The sequence below is a fragment of the Melanaphis sacchari genome, unplaced genomic scaffold, assembly GCF_002803265.2.
Source record: "Melanaphis sacchari strain LSU unplaced genomic scaffold, SCAv2.0 Contig2_pilon_pilon, whole genome shotgun sequence".
Lineage (NCBI taxonomy): Eukaryota > Metazoa > Arthropoda > Insecta > Hemiptera > Aphididae > Melanaphis > Melanaphis sacchari.
Window position 1 is genome coordinate 1,259,148 of NW_020271173.1, and position 19,644 is coordinate 1,278,791.

At 24.4% G+C, this 19,644-nt stretch overlaps 1 protein-coding gene across 1 annotated transcript in view; it reads right to left on the minus strand.

Annotated features, from left to right (window-relative positions):
• Nucleotides 1–19,644, minus strand: part of LOC112596039 (lutropin-choriogonadotropic hormone receptor-like) — a 126,426-nt gene that overhangs the window by 20,326 nt on the left and 86,456 nt on the right. The window contains 3 exon segments of the mRNA XM_025341487.1: nucleotides 1,730–1,847; nucleotides 2,214–2,288; nucleotides 2,385–2,453. Of these exon segments, the coding sequence (XP_025197272.1) occupies nucleotides 1,730–1,847; nucleotides 2,214–2,288; nucleotides 2,385–2,453 (262 nt within the window).

Here is a 19,644-nt window from a genome sequence, read left to right on the forward strand (position 1 = left end):
ACATGCAACAAACCCGATATTAGATAAGCCAAATAAAACTGAACTATAAATATATGTATTTAAGATTTTCACATAGACCGTGGTTTAAAATCATATATTTTGTATAGCAGCTTGTTTTTTTTTTCTTTGGACACTCTTTTGAGTATTACTTCAATAGTTTCAAACGTTTCGCAAATAGTCCCATTTTTTGTCAATTGAAAATGTCATCCGGTTCGTGCTTTTTACGATAGTATGTTTTCTGGTTTTCATTAAAAAAAGTTTACTCAAGCGAAGGGAAAAACTATAGAAACATTGGTAAACATTATACCTATATTAAATAAATGTAAGCAAGTGTGGTCCATGTTTATAGCTATCCAAACTTCGTTTGAAATCGTTTTTCGAATTCTATGTCATATAATATCGTTATGACTGTTGAAGAATTTAATATCGCAACTCAAAGGTTATTTATCCGACAATGTCCAACTGGGACAGTAGAATACCAAACTTCAGTATTCTAAAGTAAACTTGTATTATCTTTCAATCTATTTTGGATTTAAAGATCATTATACGTACCAGTACCGTTTTTAACATCATAACACCACCACTACTACCATTACTAATACTTTTTTTTTGTTATCTTATCGTCGGTCTCAGGAGAGAAATAATTTTTCTTTGTTTTTTCACTGAGCTACTATATTGTATTCATCTAAATACACTTTATGCACGTTACTTATATTAAGCATTCGTACATTTTATGTAAGCAAAAATAAAACAGTGAACAGCAAACATTAGTAGGTATTAACACCGTGGGATCTTAATTTAAAAAATATTACATCTCTGTGCAATGGAAATGACTTGGAATGAATTTTAACCTATAGCCATTGACTACTCAGGACGACATATTCACCCGCATCATTAGACCTCTTGTTCTGTCTTCTCAACCGCTCTTCTTCCTCTTTAGTCCCCAGAATTAATGTAACATACTATTCCATAACTTCTTAATTTCCATTGCAGTGTAAAATGGTTGGTATTATCGTTTCTGGAGTAACATTTTTTTCTACAGTAACTTCTGTTCTGCCAGCTTCTTTGTCTACCAACCATGTCCAAAGAACTTATATTCTGCATCGTCAATAACGTCTCTACAAGATAAGTTTTGTGGAATTTATACTAGGACAAACGTATATAGGTAAGCTTGGAAACAGCTATGTCCCATTGGTAACTGAATCAAGTGGTAGTTTGTCACACCATGTAATTAATTAACCAAATCACGAAAACTAGGCATAAGTCATTTCGTCCGGTCCGTGCACCTTTGGTATTTCATCGCTGCCACGAACTCCAAATATTTTTATTAACTATGCATTTTGTATTTTTAGTCTCAACTGTTTAACAATCGTTTGAATCCACTCTGTTCTCTTGTCATGAAGTGTATTGGAATGTTGTTGGCCACGACCAGTAATGCCACCGTGGAAAATGTTGTGTACGCGTTGGCAATTCTCAAAGCAATTGCGCTCCGTGGGCCTAACCGTAACTGTCGATGATTATAAAGACATTAATACTATTTCTACTACTACTGAATCAATAGTAGGTTACTGATAATCCCTTAAACATTGTATAGTGGTCTATTATTAGTTCATACAATTCTAGTGACCCAATTGAATTAATAAATTTTTTTATACAACTTGAGTAAAGAATATTTGTTATATTAAAATACTAAATTTAGTTGTAGTAACGAGTTAGTTAATTATTTCACCTTAAAGTTGTAGATGGACGGAAAAACGTTCATAGTGTACGTTTTTTCGATTTTCAAAACATCTAGTTCTTCGAGACCAGCTGTAGGCAAATTCTGGATTGATGTTTCTGACAAGTCTCTGTGGAAAAACAAAACATACAAATATATATATATATATATATATATATATGCAGTGACGATTCACGAAAAATAGCTCAGCGCAGTGTAGTAGCAAAGAAAAGTGGGCATTGCAGCTGCGGAATAATGAAATGTGAAAAAAATAAAAAGTTACGAATGACACCTATTTCAATTCCTTTAAAACAAAACTTGTTATAATAATATAAGTTGACACAAAATTATCTTTGAAACTATTTATAAATTTTGTTCTGCTGTTTTGCTGTGTTTTCGGTACAGGTAAAAATGCTTCGAACTTAAATTGTGTTACGTTTATTAAATAAAAACTTTGTAAATGCTCTTAAAATATCTTTTGCGTCTTAAAACTTACAGATTGCGAAGACTTTTAATTCCAACGAAAGCTTGAGCGTCCAGTTTTTGGAGTTTTCGATTGCCTCTCAGGTTACTGTAATGATATATATATAAAATAAATGTTTTATCTTATTGGCTACTTAGTGAGTATTATTTAAATTTCAAATACAATTTAAAAAATAAAACATACACTGTGGCAATTTCGGCGTCTTTGAAAGCCAATGGTCCTACTTCGGTAATATAATTATAGTTGAGTTGACTGTGAAAAAACAAAATAAAACTATTAAATATCAGAAGATATATTGAATTTTATTTGGTGAAAACTATTATAATATTATTTTGTGTAATATATACGTATGTCGCAACCACATAGTGAAACCACTCATTTCATGAACTGGATATCCAGATAGTGAAGTTTGTCCAGATCGTGAATTTTGACGAAAATACATTATATGGACATTCATTTCTTGAAATGGACAATACCTACATCGTGTACTTTGTGTAATTATTATTTTATTATAAAATGTCTCATAAGCTATCATTATACATATATACGTATTTTATATTTTATTATAAAAATAATTATATTTTAACAAAAATATTTTTATTTTATTTTTCACGATTGATTATGACATTGGCTGTTACAAAGCATACTTTTCAGTATAAATAGAGATAATAATGCTTTATCCGTGATCTATATTATATGAGGCTATTAGAGAGATATCAAATTTAAATTCGGTAATTTCACATCCGATATCATATGAATGTTTCTTTATCGGATATTTGGATGACAGTTGACGGATACCTATGTAATTCCTAAGTTGTTCAAAAAATAACATTTAGTGAGTGTTTGTGTATAACATAGTTACTATTGTGTTTGCAGTTTATACGTGTATTTATTTTGAAATAATAAATAAGTAACAGTCAATGTTATAATCAATTGTGAAAAATAAAATAAAAATATTTTTGTTAAAATATAATTATTTATATAATAAAATATAATATACATATAAATGTATAATGATAGTTTATGAACCGTTATATAATAAAATAATAATTACACAAAGTACTCGATGTAGGTATTGTCCATTTCATGAAATGGATGTCCATATAATGTATTTTCGTCAAAATTCACTATCTAGATATCCAGTTCATGAAATGAGTGGTTTCACTATGTGGATGCGAAATATACAATATACATTCTACAGTTTTCTCACTGTAAAAATACATATTTTCTAAATTTTGATTATTATATGTGTATTTTTTAATTATCTCTATAAACAGTATAAACGTATATACCTATTTAAAATAGAATAGACAAAAAGACGTTGATGTTAAATTTAAAACTCTTTTATTTTATAGTTTATAACATGTATACATTATTACTATTACCAGATTTTTTTATTATTATTAAAGACATACTAATAAAAAATATTATTATATCTTTTTTCTTATTGTATTTAACTATCTCTCAAAAGGAAATCTCATAGTAATATTATAAAATCATAAGCATTTCATGAAAATTATAATATCCCTATATTAAAATAAAAAAAAAATATATATGTACTATATTAAACAAATATTTATATAAGGTTGTATTAGACTTAGATAATATGAAAATGTTACTATTTTTATATAGATATTAAACAAATGTATTGCAATATTTAACAATTGTTATTGATTTAATTAGTATTAAAATATATAGTTAAAAATCAATGTCCAATACAGCTTAATAAAATTACAAACCAATTGTTTCGTCATTATCTGTCATTTTTATTGTATGCAATTTCTAACTAAAAAATAAAAGTTAAGTACATATATATTTAAAACAACAAAGGATACAAATATCTAAGAAGTTGTTTGCGTTAAACAAATGACATAACTTTTTACCGGTATGTGATTTTTTTGTTTAATACTGTAGGTAGAACAAATTACTCTTTAGACAAATACCTTTTAAATTTTAAGGGTAGATGTAGGATTATTGAAGATCATATTCAATTTTTGTTACAAATTACCTGCTATTTACAATCTGAAAAGTTAAGTCGTTTATATTGTAAGAAAAAAAAATGTGTCAAGGTATTTAATGAGAGCAAGCTAATAACGTAACATATGGTGTTTAAAAAATTTTAAACAATCATACAATTATATTAACTATTTGCGTAATTTTGAAACACATACGTTTATTGTAACAATTTATTTTTTATTTTTACTTTAAAAAAAAATAAATATTTAAAACTTTAAAGTAAAACTTGATTGGAGTATTTCATAATAATGTATTACTATAATAATAGGATTACAATATTATCTTATTTATTTATTGTGTTTAGAAATATACAAATTATTGTAAGTTTTACCCAAAAAAATAAAATTATAATTTTCGATTAGTTAAATATGTTTATAATTTTGGACCGTTTTGAAATAAACTTGCCTTATTATTATTATATATGTAAAGTATGTTTGTTTTAATGATCTAAATGTTACAATTACTTTTATATTTTTATATATTGTCATTGAATAAATTACATTTTCATTAATTTAATAGTAAATAATATGTTAATACTGATAATACTTAATCAAATATTAGGATTTTGAACATTAATAATAATAATAAAAAAAAAAAAATTATATTTTCAACTAGAGATTTTAAAGAAAAAAAAATAATAAATTCAACAATTATATTATTTGTATTTGATTTTACCTTAATACACTATTATAAATCTAAAATAGCTACAAACAAATATAAATTCATAACGTTTCATTTTCTTTAACTAGACAATAACGATTGAAATCCATTATTATTGAATATACATTTTTTGGAGTGTTTTATGAAATAAATTTTTAGCTAAAGAAAAGAAATAAACGGCTTCTTTATAAGAATATATTATTTAAGACATAAAATGGAAAATTAATTTTTAGTTTGTTTTCATTTTTTACTATAAACGTTTATTTTTTTCAAGAGTAAAATTAAATATATATTATATGGGATAAAATATGATATTATTTAGTAATGCAAATTGAACGCATTTACGTCTGAATTGCTAATATTATACGTAAGTATAAAGAGATTTTGTTTTTTTTGAAACTTTTGGTGTTTGTAATACTAGGTTAAATAATTTTAATAACAATTTTTATTTTATGTTACATTAATATATTTATATATCAATCAAAAATGTTATAGTAATACCTTTCATTTATTTCTTAGAAAAATTTAATATTATGTAATATTAAAATTCACGTATATTTTGTGAATATTTATTTTATTTATTATACATTTAATTATATATGTAATAAATAAATTCAAATCAAAATATTTTTTAGTAAACATAGATTTATCTGTAGTATTATATAACATATTTAAAATGACTAAGAATTTTATATAAATGAATCTATTGATTTAATTATTATTATGGCTTTTAAGTAATTATTTTAAGAGAACAGAATTATAATTACAATTTAGATTTTAAATATTAAATACCTACTTTAATAGACAATGATATAGAATAAGCTATAACTTTAAGAAATATTCCTAAGATAATTATAATACTAAGTTACATTGGTAAATATATAAAATCAATTTAGTTTTGTTATTCACATGTTAGGTTTGAAAATTCAATGAACTTCACTATGGCAGGGGTTAGTAGAATTTTTGAATAGACTATGATTACTGATTGTATCCTTCATTAGAATTATTCTGTATTATTAATGTACTCGATTTCAGATTTATAATAAGTGAATAAGATTATTATAAGTACATTTGTTAGTGATTGATCATTCAACCAATAAAATTACTCTATCTTTGCCATCCACGACTTACAACGTGCATCATATATTAAGTTTTAAATTTGTATTTTTAGCCTTATTTATTTTTTTTTGTTTTGATGTTGTAATAAGTTTCTTTTTTTCATTATTATTATTGATTATGAATTATAATGTTTTGAAGCCTAAGTGAATAGTGTGACTGACAATTTGTAAAAAAGGTTGAAAGCAAATATTTTTTTCAATTGTTGCTGTATGGGGTAATTTATTAAAAAGTTTATAGATTTATCAAGTATATCTTAAGAGCATATTTAAGATTATTTTATTTTTTTAATACTATTAACCATTTATAAAGTATAGTTGTAATAATTATAACTTTTTTTTTCAAATAAAAACTTATATTTAATTGTTGTAAATTATTAATAAGGTGATTTTTTTGGAAATTTTGATGTTGATCTAAATCAAAACTTAAATGAAAATTTTTTTGAAAAATTAAAATGTATAAACTAATAATAAAAATCCTTCAATAGATTATACAAAAATATAAAATAAATGTTATATTGAAGTTTTGTTTGTACAAATACATAAAAATACATAACAAATATAAAATATAATACTTCCGTAAACCTGAACTTGTAATGAAGTAGAGAGTTAAAATCAATTTTTATTTTTATTTCGTAAATAATATGACACTTATATAAATACATATGATGTTAACAAAATCACATGAAATTATTAATAATAAGACAGTACCTAAAGGAAGAATAAAGTATAGATAGTTATTTTACAAAAATATATGTATAGGTATAATAAACATTAAATATAATATTTATTGTGAGCTGAATAATTCTTAACTTTCTTATGTTATTTTATTTAAAATCATTCATAAACAGTATTTTGATTAATTTTTAGATATTCGAAGACATTATTTTTTGCTTCGTCCCAAACCAGGAGATCATATTGAAAAATCTATTGATAAAACGGGAAATAAATATTTTGAATAGTTTAAAGCGGCCACATATTCATATTTTCAAGTTTGACACATTTATATAATACGGAACGTAACATTTCAACTAAATTATTTATACGTAAATAATTTTAATCAATAACGACTCTCGGATAATGAATTTAGTATAAATATTTGTTATTGTAAATTGTACAATGTTTATGGATTAATATTAATATCTAAAATTTTAAAATCATCATGGCCTCTATATTTTCCAAACTCATTATAATAGCTTTATAGTCCTTAGTACACACAATTAATAACTCAACAATTAATAGCTAAAATTTCGATTCAAATGCACCACCATTTAAAAAAAAGACCTTATCAAATTAACAATTAATATAAATAAAAGAAAAAAGAAAAATTTTTATTTAAAAGGAGAAGTTGGTATCCTCATAAAAAATTGTTTCAATGGTATAAAAAATATGCTATAAATATGCTTAAAAATACAATAAATCAAAATTTGAATAAATGGAGATAATCCATCTAAACGTATCATTCAGTATTGCAGCCAATTTTTTTTTCTTAACATAATAAAAAAATTAATCTTTTTTCTACGAGTTGATTAAAATTAATGTGAAATAAATGTCGATTTTATTATCAGCGAATATATAAATATATCGGAAAAGTTTTTCTCATATACTTCAATTCAATTTTCTCCTTCAGAAAATTAGCACAATATAGTATTCATTATGAGTATACGTGGTTTTCTTTGGTAAACTAAATTTGAAAACTATAAAATCGTTTTTTTTTTTTTTTAGATTTTTAATATTTACATAATAAAGTGTAAAAAAGTATATTTATAAGTTAATTTTGTACTTAGAACGTTTATAAAATATGATCATTTTTTACTTGACATATGCGATTTTTAACCTGCATTCTATAATTTGCATTTGGTAAAAAACAACCATAGTTATTTGATTAAAATATGTGTTAAGTTATAAATCTATTAGAAATCAAATTACATTTTATTTAAAAATACATGTAAATACGAGAATTTCAACAATCTTGGATCAGATTGTTAAGTATAACGCCAGAAGCAAGTTAAAAAATTCACTCGTTAAAACTTTTAAAAAAATTTGAATAGCACATATTCTTATCTTCAGGAAATAATTTATTCTAAAGATATACCTTAAAGTATTATTATATGTGATTTATAACATACGTAGGTATATATACCAACGTTGTTTTAAACTCAAATTATTACAAGTTATATACATATATAATTTACCAAACCTAACCTATACTATTTCTTTTGTTTTACGATCGAAAAAATAAATAATGATATTTAATATCCACTATAGATTATAAGCTATGTAGTAGATATTCATATATGTACACATTAATTAAATAACTTAAAAAATTTGAAAATTTGAAATAAAACACAAAAAAAAAATTTGTCTAATAATAATTACTTAAGATATATAATATAAATACATTACAAATAGTTTGCACTAAAGTATAATCCTATTATATTTTATGGATTATTTAACTAATTATCAACGATAAGCTTATATAGAGTATTTATACTAGGTACTACACAATTTTTAACGATAGTAACACTATTCCTTATAAAATAAGTATGTTTACACATGTAAGCTATTTATATAATAATTATTATTTAATTTTATATATAATTTTACGTTATAAGTTAACGTTTATATGTAAATCTTAAATTGGAAAAAAAATAGAAAGATGCAAAAGTAAAACATAAATTTAGATATATGCAGAATGTTTAAATTCATTATTGATTAATATTTACGTAATAAAAAGGAGCAATCATAAATATATATTTCTTTGGGAATCTACCAATAGTTCAAACACTGTAATCATAATATGTGTACATTTTATACTATTATAATATTCTAAAGTTAATAGTATATCGTTACAATTGCGGCAAGTACAAAATTTTTAATTCCACCCTTGTGAATTTCTGAAATGTTTTCAATCTTATAAAATGTAATACGAAAACACAATTTTAACTTATTTGTGTACATAATTTTGTTCTACAAACAGATAAATGTTAAAATACTGCAAATCTCGTCTGAACGCATGAATATTAATAATAATATTAATATAGACTTCCGACATAACCAAGTCAACGTTTGAAGTAACGTTATGATCCAAAAATTATAACAGAACACGAGGTGCCTGACTACGAAATGACGAAATCTTTTGTTTAAAATGTAAATTAGCGTGAATAACGAAATGTAGAGGAATAAAATGTGTCGTTTAATTTTTATCAACGTGTGTCCTTGAACTGGAAAAACTTATACTCATTTAAATATTATACAAAGTTTATGAGGATTGAATGTGAAGAATTATAAATAACAGTTATATAGAGCAGTAATATTTGTGTCTCCATGTTCATGTCTAAAAACCACGAATTCAAACATCATAATAATGACATACGATTTTTATGCAAATTCAAACGACTCAAGTTACACACACACACACACACATATATATATATACTATATCATATTTGATGTTTAATTATTAATTATTGACTATTTTACTGTTGCAAATCGTTAAAGTCAAACTTTAAAGCTAGATTCAGAACAACTATTAGAATAATTACTTAAGTATGATGTATTTATATTTTGTTTTGAATAGGATATTAGATTGGATCAATATGACGGTTTTAATAGAAAACATACATCCTGCAAAATCTAAAAGGAAAATTTAAACTAAAAGAAAAATAACTGTAATACATTGATAAAATAATAATTTATCAACAAAATAGTGTTTTGATAATAAAAAATTAACAATTTTCTGCAACGTTGTCATTATAATGAAAAAAATTAAATGAATCTTACTATGTATATGTATCTATATGGTCACACATATCACTATGTTTGTTTTTGTATGCGTATATACCTATAAGACAAAGAAATATAGTTTATTTAATATCTAAAAGTCTCAATTTATACATCGTTTAAACTTCGTTTTTTTAGGCTAAGAGTTAAGATTATAGTAAATTTATCAATAATGAAATATTAAAAAATTGATTTTATTTTAAATACAAATATTGTATAATATACCAATTTGATACATAGAATAGATAACATAACAAAAATCATATTTTAAATAATAAAGTTATAAATTAAATTAATTATGTAAGTGTAAAAACAATATTAAATTAAGGGTAAGTTATTTTAATTTAATTCATCATGAAATAATAAGTACTAAAAATAAATTTAGGTTATATTAACTCTAAATTGTTATTGGCAATAAGTACATCATAAATTATTAATTATAATTTATGTATTTTTATTTTTTACATACATTTGTTGTAAAAAGTAAAGTTTGATTTTTTATGTATTGAAAAGTATCACACAAAGTTACATATTATTATGTAATACAAATGGTAAAAATATCAAAAAATAGATAACAGTAATATATATATATATATATATGTGTGTGTGTATATTAGTTGTTTATTTTACAATGCTTAATCTATTAAGTAAATTAATAACCTAACAGCTTAATTAAGTGTACTAAATATAAAACAAATATTTTTGTTTTGTGAAATTGTTTTATATGATTATAAACAATTCACTTTCTGTTGAAAATAATAAAATTGATATTAGTATAACAAATAACGATAGGTTTATAGTTGACAAAACATATAATTAAGATTTTCTACTTCTATGGAATATTATTTTACACCATTATTAGATTTTTTAAATAGAATATAATTTAATTTCACATCAGTGTTGTTATTATAATGAGTACACTATACTAAACAGCTTCATTTTATTAAGATAAACAGGAGGTCTTACTATATCTGTTTTTGTAAACATACTACCGCAACTAGCCAAACAGATAACATACTCCCCGTATAAATTTTAACAGCTTCTTACCTAAACTTTATATCTTACTAGATAACTTGTGTGAATAGGTACTTAACAATTAATATCAAAAATTAAAAATCCAACCTTCAAAATATTTAAAATATAATATCTATGAAACGATCATATTAAATATAAGCTTTAATATTTTTATTTTTCATCTTTAGTAACAATAATAATAAAAAAATATTCTTACATGGTTATTATTTCCTAAAATCTTATTTTAAAATTATTTATCAGGAAAAATAGATATTTACTTGAGACAAACACGGTAAGACATCTTATGCACACATGGGGCGTGTATTATAATTTATAACATATTTTATAAACGACCGGATTTTATAATACATTATGGAATATTATTAGACCATTATTACAATATTTATGTCATGGAAAATATATTATAAATACTGTTTACGAGGTGCATAATTATTATGTATTATTATGTTATATAAAAAACTAGAGGGTACACATAAATAATTAAGAACGTGCTGAAGACTAAACTCTTTAGACTAACTCTTTTCAAAAATTTCTAGAGTCTAAATATAATCGAGATATTATTATCTATATTTTTTCGGTACATCGGAAAAGTGTCTATAAATTATAACTTTTATATGTATGTAAAATGCTACTGCAGAACTATTTTGGCCTGAAACGTTGATATTAAACATAAATATTTATAAGAACTCGATTTTACTTTGTTTAAATCAAGTCGTAGGGCGTTTATTTATTACCATTTTTTGTTAATGATGGAATAAAACGAATTCTCGCCCATTTTCGACTTCATAAATGTTATTTAATCTTTACACGATCAATCATTGAATAACTATAAAATACGAGTTTGTTGAACAACCGTATTTCGGCCACATACCCATTTTTTTTTTTTTACGAAATAGGTACCAGTTGATTGCACACATTAAAAAATTGATATTATTACGGTATACATATTCGTTTTTTATTATCTTTTCTACAACAATTTGGATGATAACTATACTCGTACATTTTAAATCCCTTGCGCTTATTACACATTTATATGATGCATTTCCATACCAGTAGGTATACCATACATATCTACATATTTTATTACTTTGTACTTCTACACACACACACACAACATTGCATCCCTGTTCGTAGGTGTACCATGATATATTATATAACATGATTTTGTTGACATTAAGTTGCTGTAGCATATCAATGAGGTGAGTTACATCAACAGGTTGCTAGTATATTATGGTAATCTTACACTTAAAATAAAGATGATTATAAATTATTGTTTTTTGTCACGTTTTAAAGTTAGTTAACGGATTTCAAAGTATATATTAAAATACATAACTTAATCATTAATTATTACTCCAGAGAAAAAAAATATGTCATGTTATCTCATGAAAAGTATATATATGTTACGGTGAAGGTACGAAAACCGGTAAATGTCCGAATTTCGGACATTTACTGATCGATTTTGGTAAAACTTAGGATAAAAAAATTAGTTTGGTCAAACCCCAAATAATTATTATAGTTCAGACTTTTACAAATGAGATTTGGTAAATCTTAAGATAAACAACCAGTGTTGGTAATAGTCCGACATTTTTTACCAATTATATGTAATATTTTTTTCCCTTGCTTTGTTCTCGTATATAAAAATAATAATTATTATTATTTAAGTATATTTAATATTTATTATATATTTTAGTATTAGATAGGTACACACATTTATATTATTAATAATTATTATATATTGTTCATACACATAGGAACTTTATTAACTATTTTTTAGTAGTATATTAAATATTTATAATATTTAATATATTCGAATTTAGAACACATTTATTATTAAATATTACAATTATTAATTTCATAATCTATTTATTTGTGCAGGTTTGATTATTGTGGCTTCTTGAGTTACACAATACATTTTTTGATCGGCACTTACATCTATTAGTAATACATTTTTTTAAGCAGTCACACTTTATCAACCTTTGTCCATCAGTCAAAGACAGTTGTGATACTGCTTGACGAATATCAATTATATTGTCTGGAATTATTGCCGATTCTAAAAAAATTTCTTCATATAAAGTGAATTGGTTTCGGGTAAAAAGTTGAAAAAGTTTTCCTGCTTTTGTACCCAGGCGATAAAAATCTCCATCAAAAACTTGTAATACTTAAGTATTTTTATTACTAAAGCTAGTACTGTACAGGCATCAACTTTACTTCTATCCACTTCTGGAATTTTAATTTTAACGGTTTGTGAAATTAATACAATTGACATTTTCTTGTTTGATATTTCTAACATCTTCTTGGCTTGTTTTTTTAGTCCAATAAATGATTGCTTACGATGTTGATTAATTTGTTGTGTCCGCACTGATATTATATTTTCTACGTCATCAGGCACCTTGTCGATTTCAACTTCTTCATCTATTTCATCAACTTCAACTATATTTGCATTTGGTTCTGTAAATGCTGCTTCTAAATCCTCTTCTGTTTGCAGTCTTGGTAATACATTTTTTGGAATAATTGAATTAGCTAATCCCATTTTCATTTTATTCCCAAACATTGCTTCATATGGAGAGCGTTTGATTCCTAAAAATTTGGTTATTATAAAATATGTATTAAATGTAATACTGAATTATTCAATCAATTGTTTTTTTTTTTTTTAAATACCTACCTTTAAAAAAAATTGTGCTATTTCATTAAATTAACTGTATTAATTAATCTAAATATTATAAATAATAATTATATTGATTATAATTATATACAGAGTGGTGTATTGACATTCATATGAATAAACAAATAAAATAATTTAATTATTGACTTAATAAATAAATATCAAGGATATTTCTTAATTACACATAACATAGGTACTATAAACAATATTTGACAAACTATTAAGTAATTGTAATCATATGCATACGCTATGATTATAACAATTATTGTGTCATATTATATTATGATAAAATATATTTATTGATTAATAATGATAAATTATTTCTACGTACCGGAATGAAAAGTTCCGTTCTTCATAGCTTGTACAAATCTGAAAGACTCTGACCATTTCGTCGTTTTATTCGTTTCCATCCAGGTCGCAATCATACTTTCTATATCTTGGTTGGCACACTCCACAGAACCTCGAGACTGACTATGGCGAGATTTTTCGTGAACTATTTTAACTTCTGACCACATACTACATACATTTTTTATAACGGTATTCATAAATTCTCTCCCATTGTCTGAGTGGAGGATATTTGGTGCTTCAAAAAGAGTGAAAATATCGAGTAAGCAATATGCGACTTCTTCAGCCTGTTTAAATTTAAGTGGTCGTAAAATAACAAATTTAGTCAAATGGTCTTGGTAGACCATTATAAATTTGTAATTGTTATCGGGGTTTGCCTGCATATCAATTAAGTCTACCTGGCAACACGAATTCATTTCGGTGTGTATAATAGGTTTAACGGTGGTGAAACCCGAAAGCGCAAATCGACCTTTTTTTCGATAACCCAAAAGCGCAAAATTAATTTTCGCTTTTGTACCTTGGTAGTGGGATAAAAGTGCAAAAATAAATTGTATTACTAGATACAATATTTTACTGACCTAACGTGCAACGCTCGATGCTTTCCATGTATTTACGCGTGGTTTTTCCACGACAGATTGAAGCAACGCATCGCGATGATTATTACATTTGTCTGTATCTTATCGTAACATATTACGATGACAATTTATAATTATTTAAGATAATTATAATATACAATATAATATAACAGTGTATACAGTATAACTTACATTAAAAAAGATTTTTGATAACTATATAGTTTTGCAACTACATAGGTATATAGATATGTTTTATATGACTTATTGAACCGTTTTATTTTTAATTGAAATTCGAGTGTATTAAATCGTATACATCAGATCTTCACCTATATCAGTTGGTGTCTATGCTACCATCGTGTCACGTGAGCGTATATGTCCGATTATCGTTAAAATTTATAAATTTTCGTCATTTACATTAACTAACATAAATAAAGGTGTATTATGTATTATGCACAATAATTTTAAGTACAGACATCATTGAGTAATGGCAAACGTAGATATATCTGGGCGATGTATAGTAAGACAATGTACTTCAACTATTCATACTAATTCTAAAATATCTAACATTTTGACGGAAAATGAAAATATATCTCATAACCATAATATTGTGGAAAATCGAGATATTCAGCGACAAATTGTTCGTAATAATTGCAAACGAAAGGGACTAATGTACTTCGGGGCGACCAAATAAATTTATTCGTCGTGATCTGATGGCGGTTGAAACTACAGAACTATTACACGACGATATGTTTAGTATAAGAAAATCCATGTATAGAAAATGTCGGAAAATAATTCTTGCAACACCTACTTCATTATTTGAACTCATCCAACAATTGAAAATCAATAATATAACTACACATCATAATGAAACATTTTGCTATGTAGATGAAGAGTCAAAAATCGTAATATTCACGACAAACAATAATTTATAATATTTAGTCAATAATAGTCATTCTATTTTAGGCGATGGTACATTTTACGATTTTCCCACTAATTATGAACAAATCTATACAATTTATGTTCTACATAAATCAATTTACGTGCAAGTAGTGTATTTTTTGTAGCTATCCAAAACAACTGATGTTTATGAAAAAATGTGGCATTTAATAAAAACATTATGTAAGAAAGAATTAAAACCTCAAAATATACTTTTGGATTTTGAACTATCTGCTCATAATGGCGTTTTACGTATATTTCCAATTTCCAAATGCACATATTAAATGTTGCCGGTTTCATCTTGGGCAAGCCTGGTATAGACAAATTGCAAAATTGGAACTTAAAATTGAATACGACCAAAATGAATCAGAAATTTCACATTGGTTAAAGTATTTCTTTGGATTGGCTTTTTTACCTTCTACTGAAATTTCTGATGAATTTTATGAACTATTTTCTATTCCTGAAAATCAGAAGATATCAGCATTTTCAGATTATATTTTAGCAAATTTTATTGAAAATGACAGTAGATATCCACCACATCTCTGGGCTGAGCCACCTTCGAACGAGCCAAGGACTACCAATGGTCCAGAATCATATCACCGTCATTTGAAAGATCAATTTTATAACCCACACCCATCTATTTATAATTTTATTTAGGTGATTAAAGAAAATCAAGCAGAAATTTATTTAAAAATACAGTCAAATGGTCGAAACACTACAAATCGAAAATCTAAAGTCATCTTCAATACAAAAACTTATCTTTGTATACAGAAAAAAAAATTTCTAGATTGGAATACTTGAAGATAGTGAGTTTAAAATTTAAAATTTAATTTTAAGGTACCTTCTCATTATTATACCTATTAGTTTAATAAATGTATTTATTTATGATAGGTACTTGTTTATAGATTTTTTGATACTTTTTTAACCAATTTAAAATTATACTCAAAAGTATATTTTTTATTTTTTACTGATTTTAATATCACAGTTAATGCTTATTTAAGTATAAATAATAACTACGAATTTAATTAAATACACTTTTTTTATAAAATTGATTTGGGCTTATGGGTTATTAAAAAGGTATTTTTTTTTTTGCGCTTATGGGCTACATCCGTTTAATGGTTATACCTTTTTTGGGCATACTGTGTTTTTTTTTTGACATGATTCACATAATTTTAAATAAATATTTATAGCCTCAATATTAATATTTTTATATTTATTATTAACAGCATACGCAATATGATTTGTACCTCCGTGGCTTGTTGCAATATGTGCTTCATGAATAATTTCATATAATTTATTACAGCGAACATAGTAACGCATTTCTTCGAAAGTACCATTAATCGGAGCAATCAGTTTTTCTTCTCCATCAATATTAACAATATCAAATCTTTTAAGCCACCGATAGTGAATTGATTTTTAAACATTGATAGATTTTGATTTTTTAACTTCATTCAATAATACATCATATTTTTCATTAGTTATATATAAACAATTTTTATCATTTTTTGCTGCAACAACTTCATTTAAAAGTTCGTAAAACCGTAATTTAAGCGACATATTTAGATAATAGGTATACTGTTCGTAACAATTGTAAAACGAATACTGCTTGTAAAATAATTTTCAATAGGCATGGATATCAATTTATTATCTGTCTTATTAACCTGTTCTGTATCGTAAACTAAACTGTATGTACAACACAATGTTTAGTAGGAATAACTTTTATCACATAGGTAGGTACATTTTTGGCTAATTTATTGATTGCATACGTAGGTATTAGATACCCATCTCAAGGTCTTCCATTATCATGATTTATATTAAAATCGAAACAAAAATTCCCAAAGTCGATCACAATATAATTATATACAAGTAAAATACAATATAATATAATTAAAATTTAAATGATTATTTAAATGTGTATTTATCAAATATACTAGTAGAAAAAAAGCTAATATAGTACCTATAGTATACTTAAATAATAATTATTCTTATTAATAATAAATAATTGGTAAAAAATGTCGGACTATTACCAACACTGGTTGTTTATCTTAAGATTTACCAAATCTCATTTGTAAAAGTCTGAACTATAATAATCATTTGGGGTTTGACCAAACTAATTTGTTTATCCTAAGTTTTACCAAAATCGATCAGTAAATGTCCTAAATTCGGACATTTACCGGTTTTCGTACCTTTACCGTAACATATATATATATATAAAATTATTGAAAAAATATAACAAGATATTATTTATATAGAGAATATAAATTTTTTATAATGAGTTCATCTCCACACTATCTTATTAATTTTGTCTTTGTATACTGCATTTTAAATAATATACAATAATTTAAACCATTATATTATAAAAACTATTATGAAAATTTTTTTCTTTTTTTATTATATTTATTATATGTAGGGGTTTTTATATTAAAAATATAAAAAAAACGTATTAATTATCGAGAATTGAAAATGTATACGTGTTGTATAAATATATGGGGTGATCCATTTAACATCACATTTTTAAATAATTTTTAAGTTGTTTCAAAACAACATTTTTACTTTTTTTTTTTATCGTTATCAGTTTTTAAGTTTTTTTTACTCTTTTGAATAACAACATATTATATATTTTTAATTTCATACTATGAAGCAAAATATTATTCAGAGTATCTAAATAGTAGTTTATTAGTTACTTAATTAAATGAACAGAGCAGTGGATCATCACTCCACTCCGCTCAACTTAACTTTAAAATAAGTTTAAATACATATAAATCATAAAAACTTATTTATAACAATATTTATTCTTACTTAAAATATAATTATTAATAATGGCCACTTGACGTGAATTAAAATGATTAATATACTTTTTTTACTAATCGTAATTTTTAGACATTTCCATTACGAACACATAATTTTTAAATTGGGAATATTGCTTATTTTAATATATATTAATAATATTGTTTATTTGTGTTCATAAACAATAATTAATACATTTATTTATTATTTCATTCTAAAATTAACGAAGTTATCATAACATACTATGATAATATAATAATCCGGAGCTATTGAATTGGCTCCCTAACTCAGGTAATCATCATGTGATTTATTTAATGGTCAGTCTTAGTTTCTTTTTATTATTTATTTTAAACCTTAAATAATAGACAATCTATACGACATAAAATGTACAATACGCATATATGTGAGAGTTGTGTTTGTTCATAATTATACGAGAATGAAATCACTTGTTTAGCATATTTTCAATGGGGAAAGAAATATAATGTAAATAACTTATTTAAAATAAGTACATAATGCATATAATTATACATTTATAATATTATTTACATTTATTTTTTAAATTTGTAATGTTTCACTACCAGTATCTCTAAGGTGATATGATAAATTTTTGAGTATATCTCCATTGTTGAATTTTAATAAAAATCTCACCAACAGTTCTCCATACATCTAATTACAGGAATATTATGTAAATCAATGTTAACTGGGTTATATATTATTAAAGCAATAATAATGCAAGCAAATTTTAACTTTTGACGACAATCCATGTAGATACCTATGCTGTATAGATACTTTTAATAACACAAATTATGTTTTAATTTCATTACCTAATCGGATATTTTCATAGAGTTCGTAATAATATTGTCATCTAAAGTTGCTACGTGTACTTGTATGCATTTTATTATAACGTCGTATGCATATCTTTCTATATGCATGTGTTCTACTCTTTTAAAATTTGAAGAACAAGCGCAACTGGAATAAAATAACTTTACCGGAAACGAACCTATTCCAGAGGACAAAAACGCAAACCATCGTTTTTCCATCGCTTACTCTTAAACATGTCGATTATTTTTTACAACTTACGAGTTGATAGTCAATGCTCGTAATATAAAAACTTTAAATACAATAAGAATGGCACCACATATGCGACGTCGTTGATCCGTATTACACTGATCATAGTATTTTTATTTATTAAAATTGACAATGAATAAATACATATTAATATACTGATGATTTTTTACATCAAACGTTCATTTTGAACAGAAGAACTTGTCAATAATTAAAGTTTTGATTTTCAGTGATACGATTGATTTTATATTTATTCATGTCTTATTGTTTTTATGCTAACGAGTTTTGATAACTTTCAAAATGTAATAGAAAACAATGTAAAAAAAATGTTTTAATTAATTTAAAATGCTGATATCTACTAAATTAATTTTAATGAGTGTACGATTTAAATACCTACTCTAATGTTTCGAATAATGTATGAGTATGACAATCAGGAAAATGTAGTAGTTTAAGAATAATTCATT